Raw genomic sequence first — 23,048 nt, forward strand, 5'->3', positions numbered from 1 at the left:
AGAAAAGAAGAAGGGAAGAGAAAAGTTTGGACATCATTCTCATTTGGAAACTGACTTATTTGCCTCAAAGGTGAGAAAAAACATGCACTAATATCTTTCACCACTGGAAGACTTTATTAAACTTTAAACAACGTAGGATTTTGAGACAGAATATGAGACTATTTGACCTTTTAAGATTTTTGATTTACCTAAATCTTAATTTTCTCTCCGTGGAAATGTTATTGTATATTTTAGCAGTGAAAACAAAACAACACAAATACAGTAATTTCACAAAAATACCCAGAAACAATACATAAAAATCACATCATGTGGATCATGAAACTTGCTCCCTCTCATAGTAAGCGTCTGAATGATACCGTATTCATGGTCTCCCGCCACACAATCTTGTAATCTGGTCATGTAATCTAGAGTAATGCAATTAAACAGAGAGGCTCTGTGGGTGTAATCCCACCATGTAAATCAGGCTCAGGAGGTGCAGGGTGTTATAGACCACCAGACCTCAGTACTGAAGCTCAGGATTGGCCCCTTTTACCCATCATTACACCTGTCTCATGGGTCCAGACTTTGTGATGTACCCTCATGCTGCCCTGTGAAGAGCACGCCACCAGGTGGTCATTATAAAAACACACTCTGTTCCCCCTCAGATTAGGCATTAGACATGTTGTTTTGGTTTGTTATAATTATTCAATGTGTTTCCTCATCTGTTGTGATTTTTGTACACTTTTCTGGGTAATCTGTAATCTCGAGTCTTGTATGCATTTCAAATCCTTCCTTCCAAATCCAAATTTCTTCTTTTTTTTCATTTATAGCTTTTATCAATTAAACCACTGATTCTAGGCAATTAAATGATCATATCAAATAATTTCTAAAGCATTTTTTTATAACAGCTTTATATATTTATCTTCTTTTATGGGTGTTACTGGAAAGGGTAACAGTTAGGGAGAAAAATACTTTTTTTGAGGAAGAGCCTTAAGGGCAAGACTGTTCAGAAATGGGTTGTATTTATTGTAGGATTATTATTATTTATTTATTTATTTTTACATTTTTTAACACCTATTTGCTCATGATGAAGTGGCTAATCAAGCTTAATCATAACACTGGGAGTAAATACCATTTTTAACATACAAATGCAAGAATACACGTTTTGTAATGTTGGTATTACTTGAAAAATCTTTTATCTTGGTACATCATTGTCATTTCTCAGTGATTTTAGAGAAAAAAAACTGTAAAAAACTGTATTTTTACATTTTTCAGCACATGTACACACAAACATTAAGGACACACACTCCAATCTCTTCAGTTACCCAAAAAGTAAATGAACTAGAGAAGAAAATAAATACGTTAATAATGATAATAATAGAAAAATAGAACAGTTCTTCTACTACTACTACAACTACAACTAATCATGATAATAACAATATATTGCACTTAAACAAGTTTACCATTTCTATAGACATAATGTCATTAATTGAAGACTCACACACCAGCATGTGCACTAGATGATAAGGCTGATTAATTAGATAATTGCGTCCTGACCTGACTGTGTCATGTGAAGACGAATACATAATGGCTAACGTGCACCTTTTTAAAAAAAGATAGTTGAGGAATTTTCTGGTAAAACATAATAGAACTTTATTCATCCCGTGGGAAATGGCTTTGCAGCAATTGCAATACAGAGTTGAAAGAGTGCAGAGACAAAAAAGCAATATAAAAAAGACTAAAATAAGGTAACAGTGAGTGCAAAATATAAAACTAGAAAACAAAACGGTGCAATCCAACATACTGTATATACAATTTACATGTCAGAAAACAGGTTACCGGCATGGATTATAGATATAGTACGGTTGCGTCTAAATATGTTTGTATAGTGTTAAAACTGAGGCAGTTAGTGTTGTGTTAGTGTTAGTGTGTAGTGTTACTGTATGTGAAACAAGACAGATTGGCAGGCAGATTTCTTACAACAGAAGGAGGAACGTGACATCTGATTCTTGCAGACGTGTGGACTCGACCAATGACTTGCAACTTCACTTGGACTCACCATTTCCAAATACTTGATACCTTTCCCTGAGCTAATTTGGGATGAGAAAGTTGTAGACATTTTTCTTATGTGAGATGAGCTGATTACAATAACGCAGCACAGAAACATACTCAGTTCACCCTGTTGTGGCACATGGTTCTATATGACAGCACCCCTTTTTTTCTGATTAAGAAAGAAGCACCTGTTTTAACAAACAGATTTAAACATTTTAAAAAAACATTCATGAAATTTTGTCAGTTTAAATTGGCATTTAGGTGAAGAGTGCAGCATGACTTGTTTAGGACTCAAATTTCATTATTAAGGACTTTGGACTTGACTTTAAGCTTGCCCATCTTGACCTGAGACGTGCATGTAATTTGGAAATGATTGACATGTTCCCTGGATTCTAGCAAATTATCTTTTGTCAGAAACTAGCAAACCATTCATTTTTGTCATTTTGATGACAGACTTTTTCTAAATCTTAAGAAATAGACTTCGGGGTGCAATTCAGACTAAATAAGATGCATGTTTTCATTGTTGAGGAAAAATAGTTAATATTCTCCTTTCCAGCAAAAGAAGTTTCACCTACGAAACTACTGTATATTTCCGTTTTAGTTATTGTCATTACTCTGTATCTCAAAGCAAACTTGAGCGCGACCGTAGGTAATTCAGTTACTTCAGCTAAACGATGAATTCAGTCTGCAGGTAAAGCTTTTACATAGTCATATATGATCACTAATGCTTAGAGACCCTACAGTAACAGCCTGAAGAATAACCACAGACTTTAATTTGTAAATCTGTGGGGATCCTTCGGTCTGACATGTTTAGTTCATTTAAATTTGTTTACTGGATGCATGATACTTTGTGTACTATATATATCATTCTTCACTCAGCCCTAATCCACACGTTCCCCTCTCAATTTATCATACTGCTCATATATTAACACTCCTGTGCTTCCTCTCATCACTTCCTGGGAACAAGATGACATGCTAAATGCATAAAGAGGCCACAAATATTAAAACTGCAAGATTTACTGCGGAAGCATGGCGAAGTGTAAATGAAGGAAATGGGATCAGAAATGTCAAACACAAATGCTCGTAATGAAAAACCTAATTTCAGAATGTTTCTATAAGCCTATTATTAAAAATGAAAGCAGTTGGTTTGATTGTGCCGCGGACGTCTTGTTGTGTAATGAATCATGTTCTTAATATGCTATTCTGTTCTCTTCCAGCCTTGTTAGTATTCATGATTACCACCGCTCTCCTCCACTCCTACTCTGAATCCTCTTACGCTCTCCTACAGTTCTTCATGTATGAATTTGTTAGTGTGCGATGCCGGCTGGTTGCAGCGCTTTGCTTTGCCTGGATGCTCCACTTATTGCAGTTTGACTGCTTCAGTGGGGAATGTGTTTCCAGGGATCTCAGCTGAAAGCCTATCAGCATGCATAATAATGAATCACTGTTGCCAGATTACTGAATCTTAACAATTTTTTTTTTTACAATTCCCTGGAGAGCAATTCTGCTCCGTCATGAATCTTTGTGATTTTTTTGGTGAGCAGATGGTATTTTAATGAACTGCACCGAAGATATTTTAATGTGATACTTGTCCTCTTGCAGCCCTGACATAAACTGCCAGGCAGGTGCTTTTGAAAAGAGCTATAATTGTTATTCTTTGGAGGCAAGATTAGACTCAACATTTCTGTTATGCATTGTGAATCACCCAAGGAGTCACATTTGAGGTCTAAATTCTCTAAATTTTACCGTTTGAATATGAATCAAAATATGACGAACATCATTCCGTGTATTTTGGGCTTCCAGGATGCTTCTTAATGTACTGTGTAAAGTCATCAGAAGTTTAACGTATTCTGTTCCTGGATTTAGTCATTTTTTTCTGTCTTGGTATTTACATTTTTATTGCAATATTTCTTTTTATGTTTCCAAGAACCATCTCAAGTTTCTTCCAAATGAGGCTCAGCAGGTTTTCAGTATGTGCATCAGTTGAAGCCAGTTCTGCTCGTCTACAATGCATGATAGCACCGTGTGTGATTTAGAGCATAGCTGTTTTGAAAATGGACTTTCAGTCCAACAATTTAATGCAGTTTCTCTAAATAGCGGAAATCCCAGCAACCTACTGCTTCCTTTAGTTCTCTAGTTTTTGTTTTGTTTTGTTTTTTTACTGTTTTCGTTTCTTTTAGTTTTAAATGAGACTGTGTTAAACATTCATATCCTGCAATGATAACAGTGAGTCATGTGCAGGTGAGTAGACTTCACAAGTAAATACCCACTTTACAGCATGGATATTTAGGCTTCATAAAAGGCGGATTTTGCTCAATTTGTCATGGAGTCTAAAGTATTTACAATATGTTTGTGATATCTTGTGATTTTATAGATAGGAGGATCATATAGGATTGCATTTAACCGTTAGTCTAATTATTTTCTAATCTGCCGAATTATTTAATCAATTTGTCTGTTAAATGACAGAAGTAGTTTAAATGTGACATCTTCAAATGTCTTTTTGACCAAACAATACTCCAAAACTGAGATATTTGGTTCACTGGCATATGCAACAAAGAAATATGACTAAAATGATAATAAAGTATCAAAATAGTTTATTACTCTGACAATTGACTCCTTTGCTGCAGCTCTAAGATGGTAGTTTTTACCTTGTCCTCTAAAATGGCCAAATAATCATCAGCATGTTATTATTAGGAGTGTTTCCATCCATGTCTTTTTATGCTGATTTTCAATACGTGCATAAAAAATCTGATTGTAAATCCCACAAGAAAAAAAAAATCTCAAAATAACACAAAAACGTTTTTAGGCTTAGGGAGGTTGTAAAAAGATGTATATCCATTAAAGGTGAATGTGTAATGGAAACAGATTCAACAACTTAATCATGATGTACCGTCATTGCAAAGGCCATTAGAAGATGTTTTTATCATCTGAAACCTTTTAACATGCTTACGTCTTCACACACGTCTGTCACCAGAACTCCTCTAAGAGCACAGAGCTGCAGTACTAGTCGTTCAGAACTCTTTTTTTTCATTGTCCAGAGTGATTCCATTATTATACAGCCAACATTTTCCAACGTTTTTGACGATCGGGGACTGCATGACATCTTTTTCAAAATAGGCTTAGAATGTACATTTTTAGGTTTACTAGGGCAACAAAAGCTCATGGCAACATTTACAAAAAACATGATAGTTTGGATTAACATAAGTATGCTTGTTACCAGAGCATGTGAGCAGAGTGGAGCGATGAGAATTCCCGCTCCTCGCACACAGAGCTGTACGTTCTGCCCGCTCGCAGAGGTGACGCAGGCCGCTCCGCTAATTATTACTCTGCCCTTCACTCAGATTTCACCCTGCTCCACTCCAATCGCTCAGCGCTCGCTCCATAAAAAGATTAAAACACTGCCTTGTGTTTTAATTTTAGCTTGTTCGACTGGTGAGCTGCTGCTGGTCACCGTGGTCACCTGACTATCCTCTTCATCTGTGCCAGGGAGGAAGTTAAATGCTTTTATCTTGTTGCTGTCATCACAACCCGAATCACACGCCATTGCATGTCACAACTTTTCAGTACACTTGCGAACGTTTACCGACTGAAACATTTTTTTTCCTGGTGCCATATCATTGTCTGTTACTTTTACAAGAATAGTTCACCTGTATGTATGACTTCTCAGCTTCCTCAGCGACATGGAGCGAGAGATAAAGTGATGCTGCAGCTTTTTGTAAAAGGCACTCCGCGCTCCAGCCAAAGTCCTACCGCTCGGTCCTGCTAAACAAACCAGCAAACTACGTTGTTATTAAAACAACTTGATTGACTTTTGTTTTCACACTGGACAAGAATATTGATCTCCGGAGTGAAAGTCTGGAGTTTGTTCGACTCATCAGCCACTGTTCCCACTCACCACATGCAGACCTTCTTACTCATTATACTACGACAGTTGAGGGCCTTTGTGCACCGGTTTCTGATGCAGAGGGCCACTGATCAAATGTGGGTATTTGTCCAGTTGAGAGTGAGACTGGGTTGTTTTCTTTTATTTAAGGTTTGACTGATGCTCTTTTAATTTTCATCTTGTTGCATCATCTTCTTCTTTAGTAACACCTGACTGGAGAATTGGCGCATCAGTGAATCAACACCCAATATTTGCATCACAATAGTGATGGACATTCGTATTTTTCATTTGCAGATATTCTGAAAATTCTGTAAAAATTTGCGCTACATTGGGATGGAAACCCAATTATTATGATTGTGAGCATGGTAGCAAGCTGACATTTAGCTCATTTACCTCAAAGCACCACTGTGCGTAAGTACAGCCTCACAGAGCTGCTAGTCTTGTTATCAATATAATGAGACACTTTGTGTACACCCACCACCTAAGCCGACTACCTCTTTACAGTCTGTGTGGCACAAGAAGGTAACATTTGGACTGAAAAAAAACCATAATCCAGGCAGCAATTACATTTCTTTTAAAACATCTGTGGCAAAACAATTTTGTAGTTATTTATGGAAACATAGGAGAAAGGCATATAGATTTTAGTGAAAGAGGGTAAAAATGTATGGAAATAACTGACTGAAAACCTCAACAGCAACTAAGCAATTCTATGGATATTCAACAAGCTTTGCAAGCATGAAATCGGTGATATTTTAGAGAGGAATACATTTCCATGCATGCTTCATCACATTGTTTGGATTGTAAATGACTTTAGAATGAGAGTTTAAACATTTCAGCAGGGTTAGGGGTGGGGAACATTTTGTATATTTATCCAAAGTTATGCAACTGCAAACAGAGGATGTACCAACTGTGCTGCTGTGTGATTGAGGGTAAGAGTGCTTCACTGTATTCTCCAGCCTCTCTGCCTCACCGCTGGTTTATGTTTAGCTCTGGGATGTTTCTTCAGGGAGTAGCAGGATGACCATTACGTTTTCAAAGGCTTGTGTAATGAAAGGTGGTTTTCAGGTCTTGAGGAATTGCAGCCCGGCGTGATTGTTGTCCTCGGTAAACAAACTGCCTTTGATTGTAGATCAGCAAATACTCTTTTTTTTTTGTCCTTCTTCTTCCTCCTTCACACTCACTTTAGTTCATCTGACTGTGTGTTTGTCTCTATTTTCTTCTCCTCTCCCTCACAACATCACACATACAAACAGCAAGGCAGCAGACATATTGACCAGGGCTGGGTATTGGTACTCAATATCTTTAAGGTATTGACTGAAATAACCAAATATCAAGTAGAATGGAAACATCTCCAGTCAAAAGATGCCTGCATTCAATCCTTTTTGGCACCAGGGGTCTGGTGAAGTTGAGCGTGGTGTATTTGACGGATTTGGCTTTTCACGGTGGTAAGATTCCACCAAAACGTTTAAATTATGGCTTCTGTAAAACTTCAATTAAAAGCCAAGCCCCAATGAAACACAGAGTCCTTTTTACTAACCGGGTGTGGCTACACCTTCTGACAAATAAACGCCAGGTCTGGTTATCATTAATACTGTGAAGAAGTTCATTTTTATTGAAGTTCTTTGGATATAAAATCTGTTCAAGCCCAAAGAGCCGTCGGTTCACCGGCTTAAGCTACCTTTAGTTAGCTTCCTCGGTCATACATACATATCCAACTGATTAAACTTGTGTTGACATGGAAATGCTACACACCATTAGGTTTGTTAGATTCATATATATATATATATATATATATATAGACACACACACACACACACACACACACACACACTGTATATAGTGGCTGTTCTCATCCTCTGCTCAGAGGGTCAGTCTGCTGACATTTACGGCTGCTGTTCTTCTTTAAGTCTGCTGCTTCATGCTATAAGCTGCTTTTTTTTATATTCCTGACTTTATAGCAGAAATAAACACGTGTACAGCCTGGTACAAAAAGATTGTTTTGGTCTCTATAGCTAATTTTCCCCTTCATGATGACCCTGGGGGAGTTGATTTTTTATATAATTCACCTGTTTCACAGGCTTAAAGTTACATTTAATTATCGGTGGGTTACTTACTCAGGTTACTGAGTGTCGGGCTGTCTTCGGATATGCCACTCCATTCACATTATTAGTATCACATGATGATATTGGTCCCTGTGTTGCTTTAAGGGTACTAGTTTGGGTTCTGGTATTTTAATTTTTAAATGATACCCAGCCCTTATATTGACCCAAACATATGTGCAGAAAGCACTCAAACTCTTGTTACATGAAGAAACACTTAAAATGTCGAGGACAATAAACACACAGTGACATGTCTGCAAGGAAGCTGCTTGGGGACAGACTCTGGAGCATATTCGTCTATTTGGCATGACTGTAAAATGATACTATGGTAATTAGTTTGCCCACATGCAAAAATTTTAGAAACAGAAAGGAACATTTTCATTGTTTTGCTTTCCATGGATCTTAGTATTAATGCCCTGTTATAATCCCTTACAAGAGCTCAACTCCCTGAGCCAGACAAGTTTGGGATTCAGACAAACTAATTTAGCATGCAGATTAATGCAATTCCCAGCTCCTGCAGGAGCCAGCTTATTAAACACATTTAAATCACATACATTTACAATTAGAATAAGTTGGAGCCATTAAATAAAAGACATAATACAAAAGTATCTCATCAGCACAGTTTGTCTATCCAAACACATTTGCATAAGTACTTTGCCCTTTTGCACTAAAGCATATGTAAAGCAGTTGTTCCCTCTAACTGTAGTCGCAGTCTAAAACAGGTTTTCAGGCAGGAAAACGCACCTCCTTTTCCTTCAATTATATTCATGGATGAGTCAGCCATATTGCTCTAATTAAAATAATCAAAGTCCTGCTGTCAGGTTGGCACTTCTTCTGCACTGTTGTGGCTTGCATTTAATTGCTTTTGCATTTTAATGTTTGAGCTATCTCTGCGTGTGCATATGTATGCGAGTCCAGGTGTGTGTGGTGCATATATGTGCAGGAAAGGCTCTCAATGCAGAACAGTATGCTAAGACTGGAATACTGAGAGAGTTTGCACCGGGCCGGTCTTCAGTGTTCCTTTTACTGACTCCTACTGCACGCTTGAATGTCTTTCAATTTAGTCCCCCTGATAACTTGGCTCTCTCTCGCCGAGATAAATGTTGAAATATAATAAACGACTTCGCAACTTCACATGTTTTGGCTCAGAACCTCGTCTCTCTCACACTGTCTCTGTGCCCTTCCATTTCTCTGCCTTATTTATCTTTCTCTCCGCTTCCCTTGTTACTCATTTTTCAACATGTTCCAACAAGTTTCATATCTTGTAGTATTAGCTTTAGCAAATAAAGGAAGTCATTCCCTGTACAGAGCGACTTGTCGTTCTTGGGGACAGTTTTGAATTCTCTTGGTCCAACAGGGCTGTTATTATATCTTTAACAATGAAACGAGAGTTTTGCTCTATTATGTTATCAATTTTTGAGAACATTTTGATTCTTTTTGTAATCTTGTGCAACAATGTGGTGCTTAAAGACATTACTGAGACAGTAGTTGGACAAGCATAGTGTTTTCCTGCTCACAATGTGCATTTTTGATAAGAAGTGGCTGAGGATGTCGCTTGGATGCGAAGAAATTGGAAAAAGTGTACTGGCGTGCATACAAAGTAGCTGCATGAAGACACCGATAAAGCGGTGATGGAGTGATTATTGTCTCTAGTGTTGATATTCATTGGAACTGTCCTCTGGAGTGGGAACACATGATAGTAAGATGAGTCTCTCAATCAATAGTCTGTGCAGATGTGCCTTTACACACACCGACAAGAGGATAAGCTCCTTATCAATACACTGTACCGAAACAGCTCTCAGATATGGATTAATCTGTCCTCAGTACTGTGCAGCTTCTTCCCCCCTTAAACCTGTCTGTCAGTTATTTCCCTGCAGTGCTACATTAAACCTGGGAGTGGTCGTCTTTGGTGCAGAAAAATCCTGTTTGGTCTCAGCTAAAATGTTTTCACTGCAGTCTGCAGTGTATATGGGCTGTATAGCATCTGATATGCGATTCACTTGCTTGATTACTTGAAGGCATAGTTTGACATTTGGTAAATACACTTTGATCGATGCCACTCTCATTTCTGTGCAGTCAGTGTAAACAAACAAAATGTATTGAGTTTATTAGAAAGCTTTACAGTTGCTCGGAGGGTATTTTATTGCTTTTGGCAGAGATGACTGTTTGCCTGTTTCGTCTTTGTGCTAAGCTAAGCTAAGATAACAGGCTGCTGGCTGTGGCTTCATATTTACCATGAGAGTGGTATTAATCTTCTCATGTAACTCATCTTACTAGGTCTCAGATTCAGTTATCACACAAGATCTGTTTATCTTCTGTATAGTCAATTCTAAAGAAATAACCTTGGCCAGTTTTGAATGAGGTGGTTTGGTTAGGTTTTCAGTTAATGTGCAGAGGTCCAGTTATACAACAACTTTTCTGTTTCACTTTTTCTGATTTAAAAAAAAAAAAAGATCTTAAACTTCTCTTGACTGAGTACAGTACTATCCTAATAAGTTATAATGTATATGTAACCAGTGGCAACCTCCTAGACTGAAAAATTCAGCGAACACAGAAGTGCCATAAACTGCAGTTCCTCTAATGACCATTTGAGGCTGGCTGCAGAAGTGAGTCAATCCCTATAGACCCAAAATACCCAATTTAGCACCAGAGATAAATGTGTTTACAGTTTGGTGCATCACATTTTGACATAGAACCAAACAAAAGCAGCATCTAGTGTGCGATTTTTAGACAGCATGCCGGCATGTTCGTCAGCAGCCCTTTCTGAACAATAACACTGGCATCAACATGGCAATAAAAATCACTTAGCATCTTTGCTTTATAGCTGCTGATCTCGTCCTTTACTCAGAGGGTAATGAGCTCCCGGACCTCATTGTTTTTCTAATTTGCTGACATTTATAGCTGCTGTTCTTCTTTAAGTTAGCCGCTTACTTCTATTAGCTGGTTTTTAAATCTTTCTCTGTGTGTTGCATGTATAACAGGCCATGAAAACATCACACCCACACCCATGCTTCCATCCTGTCCCTTTTACATAGACCTCGATTTGGCGCATTTATGTCCTCCCTTGCCAGCTCAAAGGTTAGGCAACTTTATCCCCCCATTTCATGATCTCACTCTTTATACAGAACAGCAAGGTGGCATAATGGTACGATATTCCCACCTTTAGCAGGCAGCGTAAATGGGACACATGAGTCAGATGAATTCTTTAGCCTTGAAAACAAGCTTCCCTCAAACTCTCTGTTATTCACAGAATAAACCAGACAGCAGTCCAGCTCCTTCATCTCTTTATCCGAGGCTTGCCCAGTTGTCTCGGGAGGTGTACTCTAACCTGCTCTCAGCCTGCCATGATTAGCCAATAAATAACTAAACGTATATCATAAATCAACAGGGAGAGCTCTGTCAGGGTGATTTCCACTGCAGTTGCCCTCTGAAAATCACTCTGCTGCTCAGAGAAAAGAAAGCAGGAGAGAGAGATGGATGGAGGAGGGTTTGGCAATGAATGAGCTTCTCCGTGTGTTGTAGAAAATGTTTTACCTTGAGAGATATCCTCTTGTAGCATCACCCAGAGACGGCTCCTTTGCTCTATCGAACAGCTGGTCAATACTTATAACTGGTACTTTTTCTTTTTTTTTCCTGGGATCAGAGGCTGTGATAAAGATGCCGCATGCTACTCCAATGATCCCATGTTACTTGGATTCATTCAAATGACACTTTAATTATGTTGATGATTATAACGCTGTCAGCTATCTTTCCCGTCTCCCCCGCGAGCTATAGGCACATCTCTCAGTCTCCCACCATCGCCGTGTAATTGTGCCTCCTGCAGAAGAAAGCAGAGAGCGATGACAGGGGTGAGGAACTCAATTAGACAGCAGCAAAGTAGCTTAGTGTGTAACACTACGTGCAAAACACGCACCTTTTGTATCAATGCTGCCTCCGTTTTTGATCTCACTATAATCTGCATGCCATTAGAGGACTGCAGCGTTCAGCTCTGCATGTCAACATGTTGGAGACAACAGTTTGACTGGGGCAGATGTAATGGGCTGATGCCTGGAAGTGGATCCTTGGGAACACCAAGTGAAGAGGCAGTGACAGGAAACAGCCAGCAGGGAGCAGCAGTGAGGTCTAGGGGGAAATGCGGCAAAAAGCAAAATGGGTCTCAGTGGAGAGGAAGGAGGTGGTGTGAAACAGTCAGGGAATGTCATTTTCTGCAGTTTCATTCTCCATCATCAGATATAAATTTCCAATCCCTGGGGTCTTGAAGTTCATCATAGCTGAACCCTCCTCCCTGCATCCTCTCTCCCTCCAATTCCCCCAGAGTCCTGCAGACAAGCAACTTTATCTTGATCCTCATCAAGGCCTCTGGCACCGCGTTTCATCCACTACCCTGTCGACCGTTATCTCCAAGTGGAGAGGCTGTCAAACTGTTTATTATTACCAGACTATCAGAGATGGGAGAAGGACATGGCTGCAAGGTGTTGGAGTGGAACTTGGGGAGGACTTTGGGCGACAGACGTTCTGAGTTTGACAACAGATATTAGGCGCTTCTCTCCAGGCCTTATCTCAGCCTCCATGGGCCAGTTTAAGGGAGCTACAGACGAGGAGTGGAGCTGCTGCTTTCTACTGCTGAGCAACCTGTTGATAGCACCATGCTGACAGTTTGAATGAGCGTTCAGTGATTAAAAACCACGCTGCGTATAGCAACATCAGAGGCTGACTGGACTGTAGACAAGTGCAATTGATAGCTTCGCTTAAAAGGATGACAAACACATCTTAAGATCAAGTGTCTTAGATGCAACAAATTAATAGTCAAGAAAAGTCTGAGTTGAAGAAATCTCTTGCGCTTCAGCCACTCCACAGGCGGAGGTCGGTAGTTACAGAATGGCCAAATGACAGCAAACAATACAATTGGCCATTTCAAAAGAGCTGCAACCAAAGAAAACACTGGAGCACACGATTCACTTAAATATTCAGTGCAAATGACTAATGTTTTGATGTGCACTGTGTCTTAATCAGAGTAAAAAAAATCATTAAATGTTTATTTTACTGTAAATTTTAAAGCCCCAAATGCAACAAATCCAGAATAAATTCAGTACAAACACCAGATGATTCAGAAGATATTCAGCTCATAAGTGATCGTTTACAAGCGGAGGTTTTTTCTAGAGGGAGGCATTAAGTAAGAGCCACCAAAAATGTGCACCGCAAATTTCCCCAGTCAAACACAGTTAGTATACTAAATACTGCAATGAAAACAACATTGACATATGATAAAGTTGTCATGGTGAACTTGCTACCATGGATGGGCTAAAAATAATGCACATACCATGATTTCACCCATTGGTTTGTGGACTCCTGTTTTAAAGCCTGGAGTTTGACATTTCAGTCGTTAAAATCTCAGATTTTTGGAGCCAGAAGTGACCATATTTGGATGAGAGGATGGAGCTGTGGAGGAGTGCGGGGTGGCTGTTACTCATAGACTGTGGTAACAACTCACATACAAGCTGTCACTCATAGAGACCACGCCCTGAATTATGGATAACTCTAAGCCTTGATAAAACTTAAATTTGTGTGTTATACATTCACTACTGTACAGTTGTCCTGAAAGTTGAAATTAGCTATCCAGAAGTCAAAACTTTGCTGGTACCAGGCTGCAAACATGTTAACGTTTATTTCTGCTGTAAATTTAGGTGCTGTAACATTCTGAGTTCATCATGTGATTTTATGGGGCCAAAAGACTTTTTGCGAGCTTTATCAATAACAACAGCTGCACGCTGTAACCAAAAAATGACACTGATGAGAGCAGTGAGAGTGAACCAAAACAGCAAGATATTGGCAGTAAAACCAAAATAGTGAGTTAAAGATGCTCAGTAGAGCTGAGGGGACGCCCTTCACATTACATACAATCATGTGTTTCATTATTCATATAAAAAAATACTGATTATAGCTGCTTTGAAACAAGAAAAAACATCCACATCAACTTTTCCACATTATGGTCAAAAAATTACGAAGAAAGCTTGTGGAATGAGAGGTTTAGAGAGAGATTGAAAATGAAAGAAATGGAAAGAGAAAGAAGGAAAAAGCCAACACATAGACAGAGAATGAGTTGAGTTTCCGCTCCCTGCCATTTACTGTTTACTCCATCAATGCCCCTCTGTCCCTGTGTGACACCACTCGGGGCAAAAGGCTTTCTCTTCCTGTCACTTGCACCGACATAAATACCCATTTTTTTACTCCAACTGTGACATTTGCATTTGATAAATCTGCATTCAGTGTGAAACACTCAAACCCGTGAACTGTGAGAGTCAGAAACTTGGCTTTCTTTGGCTTTTATCTGTCTGTTTCTGTTTGCTCGCTTTCAAATAATGCATGCTTGATAACCTTTTTTTAAGTTACATCAAAGCATTTTCTTTATTAAACAAAAGCACCAACCACGATGTTAGCACATATACAAGGGTGTCAGTGTTGCCTTATTGCTGTGGGAAAGTGTTGAAATATTCGATCTGGCTTACAAAGGCCAACATTGTCTTAAGTGTCTTGTTTGTCACAAATGTTGGCAAAGGAAAGTAAGAGTTAGTAGCACAGAAAACACTAATTTGTAGCTTTGATAAGGACACTCACTCAAACCCCTGTTCTCATCCTTTTGATGCAGCACTTTTTTAAGCTTTTCTTTACTCTTTCATACACACAAACACTCAGTACTCTGCTGTTGAACGGACAACAGTAAGATCCAAATGTAGAGCCAATTAACCTGTCTGCAAGTAAAGAATCAAACTCTTGTACTCTTTGATGTTTGCAGGCAGTGTGCTGTGTACCGAGACAGCTTTTATTTCCAGAGTAAAATGTCCTGAAACCTGCTGTTTTGTTTCAGTCCCCAACAGACGGAACATTTTGACATATAGAGATTTAGAAATTCAGAGCTGCTGTTTGTGAAGGGTGAGATTCAGAGCAGCTCTACTGTTTATGAAGGCTGAGGCATACTTTCTGAAGTATCTATCTGGAATATATAAACAGACATAATGTTAGCAGTGTGCAGTAATGAAGCCCTCCAGAGAGGCTTCCTGTCTGTTGAAGGGGCCTCGTTGCTAGTGGAGGATTTTCTTTTTGTCATTCTTAGTGCCAATTAAGCAAGGAGACTTATTATTTAACCATAGAATAAAACCCAAATATTTCAGTTTCAGATCTGCCCTAATCATAAATGAGAGGGTTTCATTTGGGAATCAAATTAAAAGACAGACTTTATTGCCAATGTTTGCTAACATGACTTAACCTTTATAAGGCTGTTTCATCAATGTTATATTTACAGTTTTTTGGGCTGCTGTCAAGTGGCCAAAAAAAGTCATACAGGTTTAAAAGTGCAATGTGTAATCCTCAGCAACATGCTGCGAAGAAATAAGTTGTATCATTTAACCAGTCCACTACTGGATCCATACAATCTACATTTACAGTCAACAGTTATAAAAAAAACCCCAAATGGCAACTTCTAACGAACAACAGGGAAAGAATACACAAAATGCTAATTCTCTGAGAGCCGTTCATAATAACTCTGCCATCTTAAAATCTTGACATTTGGCATTGGCCTGTAGTTTATTTTATAGCTTTACAGCAAGAAAACTACTACATGAAGACCATATATCACTGCCATTGAGAATGTTTTTTGGTGTGGTTTGTGTTGTTATTAGTTGCACTTAGTATAACTTTATAGTTAACATTAGGGCCCTGACACAATGAGCTGATGGTCAGCCGTTGGTCATTGTCAGGCCAATGCTGCAAGTTTGTCACCCTAATTTTTGCTGTGTGTCCTTCACTGTTTGTGTAGATTGCCCTTGTTAGCTTTTTTTTAGCTGATTCAGCATGTTAAATCAGCATCAGAGACAGCGGAGCCTGTCGATGAGAGATTTAATTCTGATTGGCAGTTCAGCTCAGTGTACAAGAAGAGAAACAGAAGGTAGGAAAGCAAACAAACAATAACAGATAAGAGAGCATGAGATCAAAACAGACAAGATTATTTGTTAGACTGAACTCTTTTGCAGAAATGGTTCATAATTAGTAGTGTTTTTGTTTACTTGCACTTAAATATCCTTTATTCTTTCAACATTGGGAATCATTATTAATGTGTTAACTTGCCAACTAGCATGTTCAATTCATCCTGTCAGTCTTACGGTTTTCCTTTTTGAATGATCACTACAGTCTACCGTTACCTGCTGGTATAGAGTTATTTCCACTCATGCAGACGCAGAGTGTACACGCTAGTTGGCCATTGGCTAAAGTCTTTGCATTGTCTTGAAGTGAAACTTTTTGACTGAGACACAGGCGCATTTAGGCGACACATCATTCATCCTTCATCATCACTAGTTCTTTGGTGTTGGTTTGGAGTGTCTGGGCACTGAGATGTTACTTACCAGTCTAAAATAATTATTTAAAGTTCAGCATCAAACTCAAGCAGCATGTTAAAATTACTAACTTTACAGCAGAAATAAACATGCGTGCAGTCTGGTATTGAAAAAAACAAAACAAACTAAAAAACTAAAAACTTTATCTTGGAATAAATCTTGGGTTGATCTTGGAGCACAGTCATGACGAGGGGCCCTAAAAAAGTAATAAGAAATTATTAACATATCAACATTAACAGGAGATTTTACTAAGAATTTGGCAACTAATACTCATGGTACCTCATGGTAAATATTGTCACTTAAAGCTTTGAATTAGTCGATTTGGTCTTGGAGGTGTGGTTAGAGTATTTGCGTGGCATGTGGCAGTGGGGCCCAATGTGATATTTGGTAATGGGGCCCAAAATCCCTGGTGGCGCCCCTGGTCATGACATTGTGGCATCGGTAGCAGGCTGCTAGGATAGTAGTGCTGTCTTGTAAATTATGTTTCTAACCTTCAGTCCGAAGGGACGGCCCCAGTCTGAGAGGCTACTGTGCATTTAGACCATGCAGTTACCCATGGGATTTCTCTTCAGTCCACCTGCATCACCTGCCACATATCTTGATTTCAACAATTCACTCTTTTAAAAAACATCCCTCCTCACCAAATGTCCTCCTCTTCTGGATGTGAAAGCCTTAACCCTGCACGGCGCGGCAGCAGGCAGTTACGTGGGAAGAGTTGTTGACCAACACTTAACTGAGGTCTGAGAGTCGAGTGTTCCCTCTGATGGATCTTCCTGCTCGCGCATCATCACCTCGATGGAAGTTATTCTGTGAAACATGGTTGCTGATTTTTTCACGGAGTAATAAACACATCATTCAGATGACTAAGCACACTTCCTAACACCTTTTAAAAAATATTTTTCTTCTAATTTTACACCTTCCCAGCTACTCATCTGCATACATGAAACTATCTCACTCTCGCACACCCTGACAGGCACTATGACTTCCTGTGGCTCATAGCATTTGATGGACATTAGAGAGTCGTGAAGTGGGTATTTTCCTCAGGCCGCTGATAAGACCTGTATAAATAGTTGAGCAGGGCATTATATCACTTTGCTATTGGGAAAAAATGGAAAGCATTCCAGTGCGTGCAGGATTAGTCGATATTCAATTAACCCAGGCAGACAGTCATGGTGACTGTTTATCAATACCTCTTTTTAACTGCACACCCTTGGCACACTTAATTAAACTTCCCATTAACAGCATCAAACAAGTGAGCAAACTAACAACACAAACATTGGGCCAAGTTTGGAAAAGTCAGCTAAATCCATAAAAGCACTGGTGAGAGAGAACTGGTTATTTAAGGGTGTCAACAAAGTTCTTGCACTGGTCTAAGGTCTCTGTCATATCTGTGCAAGCTTTCAGTCCACTTGTCGAGACAGAGGAGGACTTTGTGTGTTTTGGACACGCCACAATTATGCATCCTCAAAGTATTCATCTGGTTATTGATGTGTATCTGGGACATGTCCCGACCCTTGACCCCCAAATCATTCATTTCCTCGCATTCCACAGTGGAGCATATGAAAGCCCTCACATAGCTCAGAGCAGACTGCAGTTGTGGTTTCATATGAAGGAGGACTTAGCTGTCACGTTGTTTAACAAAACCAGTTGCATTGGAATAACGGGACCCCTCTGTGTAAAGCAAGAAGTGGAGACGACCCTCCTCCTTGTGGCCCTGCACTGCACATTATGCTACATTTGTCCTTTGCCAGTCAGTCACAAATCAGGGCCAGTGCACTAATCAGGGTCACTGATGTGACTGTCTAGACGGTGATAATGATCTGCGAACACGTGATGTGATCAAACATACCAGTTCTGGCGTAATTCTTCTTTGTAACTGTAATAATTGTCCGGTTTGGATATCATTTGGTAAGAGTTGAAAAGCAGAAATGTTGATAGACATTACAGAAAGATGATCTGACAGAGGCTAGAGACAGAGGACAGATGGAGAAAACAGGAGATACAAACAAACAGAAATAACTGGACAACAATTGGATGGATTACCATGAGATTTTGTACAAACATTTATGGTCTTCAGAGGATGAATCCTAACATGTAGCGCCACCAGCTGGCTGGCATTCTAGACTTAAGTAATCACAGAGCTCGCAAAACTTTTTTCATTTAGCACATTTAATTCCAGGTGGAAGCACAATGTGTTGCACAGCATATGAACTACCATTGACATTTTAGCCACAAACACCATGTGCATAGTTTGAATATAAAACATATGACATAAGTAAATAGTCAAAAAAGAAGCATAAATTATACATATGGGTTACCACCATTAAAAAGTTGGAGTAAAAAATGAAGGCAAATAAATAAAAATCACAGACATTAAAAATTAAATTAAATTAAATTAAATTAAACAATAACTAAGACCAACAGTTGAGCAGTAGAAAATAATAAGTCACCTGAGTTAAAGTTCCAGTGTTTCGTATTTAGCTAACATCTATCAGAAGAAACTGTATAAATATTCATTACTATGTTATCATTACGGTATTATTACCTGAACATAATAATCATTGTGTTTTGGTAACCTCAGAATGAGCCAGATATTTCTACATTATGTAGCTGGTCCTCCTCCACAGAGTCTGCCATGATGTCGCCCAGAATGGACAGATCAAACTCTGGCTCTAGATAGGATCATTGGCATTTTCACGTCGACCACCGTGGTTCTCCTACACACTTGGCACATGGGAAAAGTTTCAGTTCTGAAACATTAAGGCTACATGCTACTACATTTTGCACACTGGACCTTCAAAACCAATGAAATACATTAAGATAAAAAACTAATACATTAAGATAAAATACCTTAAGATAAAAATAACTGAGACCAGCACGGGTGCCCCATGAGGAGAGGCAAACCAGGTAAATGTTCCCAGTGGGCACTCATATTTGCACACTTTGCAATGACAACTATAAACCCCCTTAAACCTCCTATAAAGGTGTTATAGAGTACAGTACTCCACCTCTGCCCCCTCCAAAATCCCCCCAAATCCCCAGAGGGAAGTATCTCAACAACTATTGAATGGACTGCCATGGAATGTGGTACAAACATGTATGGTCTCCGGAGGATGAATGCCAATAACCCTGCTGATCACTTAGCAGCATCATTAGATCAACATTTTATTTTTTCTCTACTTTGGTTCATGAAAGGCAAAACTAAGGACATACTCAGATGCAGCTGTTCTTGTGGTAATTTGCAAATGTCAGTGTGCTAACAGTTTAAAATATGTTGATGAACATGTTAAACTGTATACCTTCTAACATCAAAATGCAATTTTGATATCATCTTTAAACTTGTGTACTTCCATCAAAGCATTTTTGGGGTAATCAGTTCTGTTTCTTATGGGTAGTCTAGTCTGTATTGCTGTAGCAAAGACATTGTGATAAAGTAAGTATTCAGGAAATTCAGTTTAGAAATCATTCGTAGATACGTCTCACTGCAAACACTGCAGCCCTAATACAATATGCACTCGAGAGAACAGGAGCTGATAAGTTGAGGCAGGCCAGTTGTAATATTCTCCAAGAGGGCCACATTAATGGGGCCCTTGTCTGATAGTCATAGACACGATCTGATCTGCTACACCGTTGCTGAGCGGACTTCATCACAAAGCAGCGAACAGACTAGTGGTGCATCCAACAAGTTGTGTGCCTCATTCGGTCGTCAGTCTCGCACGCCTCGCAGTCCCATCTTTGTTTGTCTCTGTCTGCCATTGTGTGAATACCAATGAGCGTTGAGCCGTTATCACCCGAGCCTCGGATGACAGAATCTGAGTGATGTATCACTCATCTGCCTCAGCTTCTTGCCAGAGACAGGATGTGTTTTCTTACTTGGGAAATGAAATGTCAAATGCAGATTCAAAGTTGTGATGGCTCAGCAATATCCGGGATTGTTTTAAGTTAAGTTGAACGCCCCCCCCTCCTCGTCTCTAACCTTTTGTGTGTGTGATGGAATTTTACAGCTGTACAGATAAGAATTGATGGCGCTGGTGTTTGTTTGCCGGGCCCACGGATAAGCTGAAATATAATCCTTCCAACTGTTTTTGATCAAAGAAGTAAAGCTCCACTGTGTTCTCGTGCACAGCTCGATTGTAATTCTCCGGGCCTCTCCTCTTTGTGTTTAGCCCATTAGAGGGCTGTGCCTCTGTCCTCTCGCTAAGTTTGCTCTCAGAGTTGAAATGTTTTCCCCTTGGGCGCCTTGAGCCAGCCCCCTTCCCCTTCCACCGATGTGGGGGTGAGCTTTCCCAGGACAAAGAGATGAATATATAATGGGATGAAAAAGAGGGGGTGGGAGAGACAAAAAGACAGCGGGTGTGTGAGTGAGAGGGAGGAAGGGAGAGTGGGACTGAAAAGATATAGAGGGCTTGACAAGTGCTTGTCAACGGGTTCAACGCTGCTGCCAAGCTGTGAGTGTAGGGACGTGTAGAGGGGAAGGAGTAAAGAGAAACAGTCTGTACTTTTCCTCTATTACAGACCCGATTGCTAACTCATTACAGACTCCATAGGGTGTGTGATACACAACAAGCGCCGTAGTTAGAGAGTTGCTGGAAAGCAGCTCAATCCAACTGCGTCCCCCCCTCTCTCCCCTGGTCCTGCAGCACATGGTACAATCCATTTAAAAGGCTGCATGTCATCTCAGTGTGTGCTGGGTCCTCTCTGAGAGCAGCTGCTCACAGCACATTCTCCTCTGCGGGAGCACTCACTTTCCCCTCCGCCCGCTGAGCTAAATCTCTTTTGCTCTTCTGTCTTTTTTCCTCTCTCTGCTCTCTTTGCATTCTCTCTTTCTCCTGCGCTCACTCTCTTTCTCCTTTGCCCTGCACACACACACACAAACACACACGCACTAACACACACACACACACACACGCTTTCCCTGACTGTGTGGAGCTCGGCCACACAGACGTTTTTTGTGCAGTAACAGGTAGAAGTCATCTCAGTGCTGCTCAGCGGAGAACAGAAGAGGAACCGGCGTTTTGGCTTTTTTTTTATATGTGCGAAGTAAACTGTAGGAGAAGAAGCACAGGTGGAGGAGGAGTAGGAGGAGGAGGAGAAGGAGAGGGGGGATAAGAGGAGAAAGAAGCTTCACCCCCTCTAATGCTCCACTTGACATCATGCTGCTCTGTGTGGATTTGGTCCTCAGGGGAAAATTCTTAAAATGATGGAAGACAACAAACAGCTGGCACAGAGGATTGATGGGGCCATCCAGTCTGCCAGTCAGGAAGTGACCAACCTCCGCTCCGAGCTCTCCGCCACCAGCCGCAGACTGGCAGAGCTGGGTGCCAGCAGCCCCCCTGCTTTAGAGAACCACCACCAGCACAATCACCACGATGACAGCCTCCACTACCGGGGTGAGTGCCACAGCATGTGCACGTATGTGAGAGAGTGTGTGTGTGAGTTAAAACATGAACATGTGTTTTGAAATCAACAGTGGGAAGTATTCGGGGAATGTGCAGCGGGGAGACTAATATCATTCTCCACTGACTTATTTTCCCCCAAAGCCTACAGCAGAATGACAGTGGAAAAGATTGAAAAGAAAGAGAACAGGAGACAGACTGAGTGTTGTTATTACACGGGAGGGGCTGGGGTTAGAGAGCGTGGGCCAGAGCCAGTCCGGGTTTGGTTTCCCAGGCAGCAGCTGGGCTCCTCTGGGGCTGCTCTCCCTCCAGCTCTGGCTCCTGCTCTGCTCTCTCCCCGAGTCTGGCAAGGAGTCTCAAACTGAGCTCTAGGCCCGGGAACTGTATGCCAACATCTCTGACGGGGGCTGCCGACACCATGGCACCGTCACTTAGCTGGGAGAGGGATGTGATGAATGAGGAATGAGCTTTTAAACAAAGTTTTCATGGGAATACTGAAGTTTTGGCTTCATGTTCCAAAAATGACATACTTTCACTTCTTTTTTTCCCGTGTAAGTAATATCCTAAAGACTCTGAATAATAAGTTTTATATTTAGTTATTGCATGCCTAATGACGCTTGGTTGCCATTTTTATCTTTATAGCTATTTTATGTTTGCCGCAGCTTGTGTAAGACGATGGCCTGTGTCTAATTAAACCTTCTTAGGACAGATTCTGTTAAGCTACTTTTATATAGCTGACATCTTGGATTCATTAATGATGAGTTTTGTTCTGTAATGAGAGGAACAACAGTGTAGCAGGAAAGTCCTGGTGTTCTTGTTTGCCTGTTACCCTTTGCCTGATCAGATTAATTTACTGAGCAACTAATTAGCCAGGACAAACTTAAAGCTTGGTAATGGCAATGTTTAGAGTTAGGGTTTCCAAGATGAATGTACATAACATCATGGCACCATGTCAAACACCGAAAAGGTGTAGGTTGAAGCTGGAGCTTATTAAACCAACCCTTTTTTTACTTGGAATATTTGAATGAGTAACTCATAGTTTTATATTTGTTTACCACCATATTTTTATACATTGTTTTTGATTCGCAGAATGAACTAAACAGTTTTAATTTGTTATCACAGCCACTCTTCAGGTTAACCCCTCTGATAGATACACACCTGCTCTTTATGTTTGTCCATACCCTGTTCTTTTTTAAACAGACCTGTTCCCCTAAGTTCATACTCGCTCTCTCTGATTTCAAACAGCCTCTGA

General features: G+C 40.1%; 1 protein-coding gene across 2 annotated transcripts in view; it reads left to right on the forward strand.

The window, feature by feature from the left end:
* Positions 1-23,048, forward strand: part of kaznb (kazrin, periplakin interacting protein b) — a 160,281-nt gene that overhangs the window by 42,632 nt on the left and 94,601 nt on the right. The window contains exon 5 of one of the 2 annotated variants that reach the window (XM_042506826.2): positions 21,583-21,790. In XM_042506826.2, coding sequence (XP_042362760.2) covers positions 21,583-21,790 — 208 coding nt within the window. Of the gene's footprint in view, positions 1-21,095; positions 21,791-23,048 lie in introns of those variants that run through there. The other variant, XM_088089655.1, reaches the window with a different exon arrangement.

Source organism: Plectropomus leopardus, chromosome 2 (assembly GCF_026936395.1).
Source record: "Plectropomus leopardus strain MGB_pleo_1.0 chromosome 2, ASM2693639v1, whole genome shotgun sequence".
NCBI lineage: Eukaryota > Metazoa > Chordata > Actinopteri > Perciformes > Serranidae > Plectropomus > Plectropomus leopardus.